Genomic DNA, 2,728 nt, shown 5'->3' on the forward strand with positions numbered 1-2,728 from the left:
CAAAATGTTCTTGTTCTTTTCTCTCTATCTGTTGATGTTGTTGTTGTTGTTGTTGTTGTTGTTGTTGCTGTTGTTGTTGTTGTTGATGTTGTTCTTGATGTTGTTGTTGTTGTTGTTGTTGTTCTTGATGTTGTTGTTGTTGTTGTTCTTGATGTTGTTGTTGATGTTGTTGTTCTTGTTGTTGTTGTCTCGGGGGCGGTAATGTTGTTTTGTTTTTGTTGTCTTGTTTTTGTTGTTTTTGTTGTTGCTTTTTGTCGTTGTTTATTGTATTTTGTTTTGTTGTTTGTCTATGTTTTATAGAAAAAAACCAAGGATGACGATAGGAAACAAGGGGCAAACCACACCAGAGCACCCGCCAACCGCCCACGTTAAACAGTACGTCATCCCAAAATGCAAGGGGGTGAAAAAAGGGAGGGAGGGGGGGGGGGGGGCATTCAGGAATCGAATCGGAGACTTACGAGGACACACGGCCGATGTTTTCTCATTCGACACAGAATTCTAGGACGTGTCTCAGCCCGTCACCAGCTGGCCCGCCGCTCGATCCACGGCCAGCACCTTGGTAAACACAGCCTTAGGTCTCGGGGCGATACAGAACAAAACACGGCACGCACTCGTTAAACACGGGGGCCCTCCCTTATACAGACGAGAGCGCCGCAAAACTCAAGGTCTGAGCAAACGGAAGTGAAGGCCAATCATAGAAGGAGGAATCGCTGAGTGCGTGCGTGAGTGACGCTAAGAGAACAATACTGTCGGTCAACACATTCTGCATAGTTGGAAAATATGACCTGATACAAAGGACAGTCGTCAGAGAGATGGGGGTGGGTGTGGGAGGGAGAGAGAAAGAGGGCAGAGACAGAGACGAGATGGTAAGGAGAGAGGTAAAGGAGAGTGTGTGTGTGTGTGTGTGTGAGAGAGAGAGAGAGAGAGAGAGAGAGAGAGAGAGAGAGAGAGAGAGAGAGAGAGAGAGAGAGAGATCAAAGTGACCACTGAGTGCGTAAATGCACCAACAACAAAGACGACACAGCTGCACTGTCCGTGAGTGAATGTACACATCTCCACCACACGCGCACACAGACGTCACAACTGTGCTCACCATTTGCACGAGTGTTGTACCTTGTTGAGAACGTGAGACCGCGCATTCTGCTCATTGGGCAACTCTTGAACACTTACTGGTTTTTTTGTTTGTTTGGTCGTTGTTGGGTTTGTTTGGTTGGTTGTTTTTTTTTGGGGGGGATGGGTGTGTGTGTGTATGTTCGCGTATGGGCCCGTGTGTTTGTTCGCGTATGGGCCCGTGTGTTTGTTCGCGTATGGGCCCGTGTGTTTGTTCGCGTATGGGCCCGTGCGTTTGCGCGTGTATGTGAAGTAGTATCGGGCTTTACGGCGCTCGCAACTGCGTAAGAAAATATGAGGGCGCGAAACACAAGTTGTTTACTTTCGTAAAAGTTCACTGCACGATTGGTTACCTATTAGAATTTAAAATGCTAAAATATTAAAATTCGGTGTAAATATATTTTCAATTTAAAACAACTTATAATTAACACTAAAAATTTTTAATAGTACGATTTCACTTTATAATTTGCCAAGTAAAAGTAAAATCAGACGGGGAAAAAATGGTCAAAGTTAATTTCCAACTGAGAAAGACATTCTGTACGTCAGTCATGTACGGGGTTCTCACGAATAATTTGAGACACAGTAGACGGTTTTCGTTCTCAGAATACAGACAACAGTCTAAGACACAGTAGACGGTTTTCGTTCTCAGAATACAGACAACAGTCTAAGACACAGTAGACGGTTTTCGTTCTGAGGATACAGACAAAAACCAATAATACATAGTGACAATTGCAACAGACCAACGGATACAGGAAATGAAGTGCACATGGTAAACGTATAAATAATTATCTACAAGCCTAACCTTCTAGTTTTCCAATCAGCGCCAGCAGACGATACAAAGACGATACTAACCAGCCCTTCTCCCAACAACAGACGATACTAACCAGCCCTTCTCCCAACAACAGACGATACTAACCAGCCTTTCTCCCAACAACAGATGATACTAACCAGCCTTTCTTCCAACAACAGACGATACTAACCAGCCCATCTCCCAACAACAGACGATACTAACCAGCCTTTCTCCCAACAACAGATGATACTAACCAGCCTTTCTTCCAACAACAGACGATACTAACCAGCCCATCTCCCAACAACAGACGATACTAACCAGCCTTTCTCCCAACAACAGATGATACTAACCAGCCTTTCTTCCAACAACAGACGATACTAACCAGCCCATCTCCCAACAACAGACGATACTAACCAGCCTTTCTTCCAACAACAGACGATACTAACCAGCCTTTCTTCCAACAACAGACTATTTCGCCCCAGAGAACGCAAGAGTCGAACACAAGAAGCCGCATCCATAAACCAGCCGAGCCAAGCCCGCTGTCCCCTCCACCAGCAGGCAAGTATGAACCATGGTGAGCCGGGGCTAGAGGCCACAGAGTGCGGCGCTGTCTCCGGGGACATCACGGAGAGAGGAAAGAGGGACGGAGACAAGAGGGACAAGGAGAAGACAGAGAGGAAGGAGGGAGAAGGAGAAGAAGAAGGGAGTGCAGTGGACGACACAACCAGCCTCGAGCAAGAGACACACGACTGTAGCAAGGGGGGCCAAGGTAAACTATATATATATAGTGAGATATAGAGACACACCACTATATCAAGGAAGGTAAAC

At 45.8% G+C, this 2,728-nt stretch overlaps 1 protein-coding gene across 1 annotated transcript; it reads left to right on the top strand.

Annotated features, from left to right (window-relative positions):
• Positions 1-2,365: 2,365 nt before the first annotated feature.
• On the top strand, positions 2,366-2,669 carry LOC106014152 (cyclic nucleotide-gated cation channel beta-1; the record flags this gene model as incomplete). Its single annotated transcript, XM_013091226.1, is given in 1 exon segment — positions 2,366-2,669. A coding segment is annotated over 1 exon segment (205 nt), but the record flags the coding sequence as incomplete, so codon positions are not given.
• Between the last annotated feature and the right edge of the window lie 59 nt (positions 2,670-2,728).

Source organism: Aplysia californica, unplaced genomic scaffold, assembly GCF_000002075.1.
Source record: "Aplysia californica isolate F4 #8 unplaced genomic scaffold, AplCal3.0 scaffold03343, whole genome shotgun sequence".
NCBI classification, from domain to species: Eukaryota; Metazoa; Mollusca; class Gastropoda; order Aplysiida; family Aplysiidae; genus Aplysia; species Aplysia californica.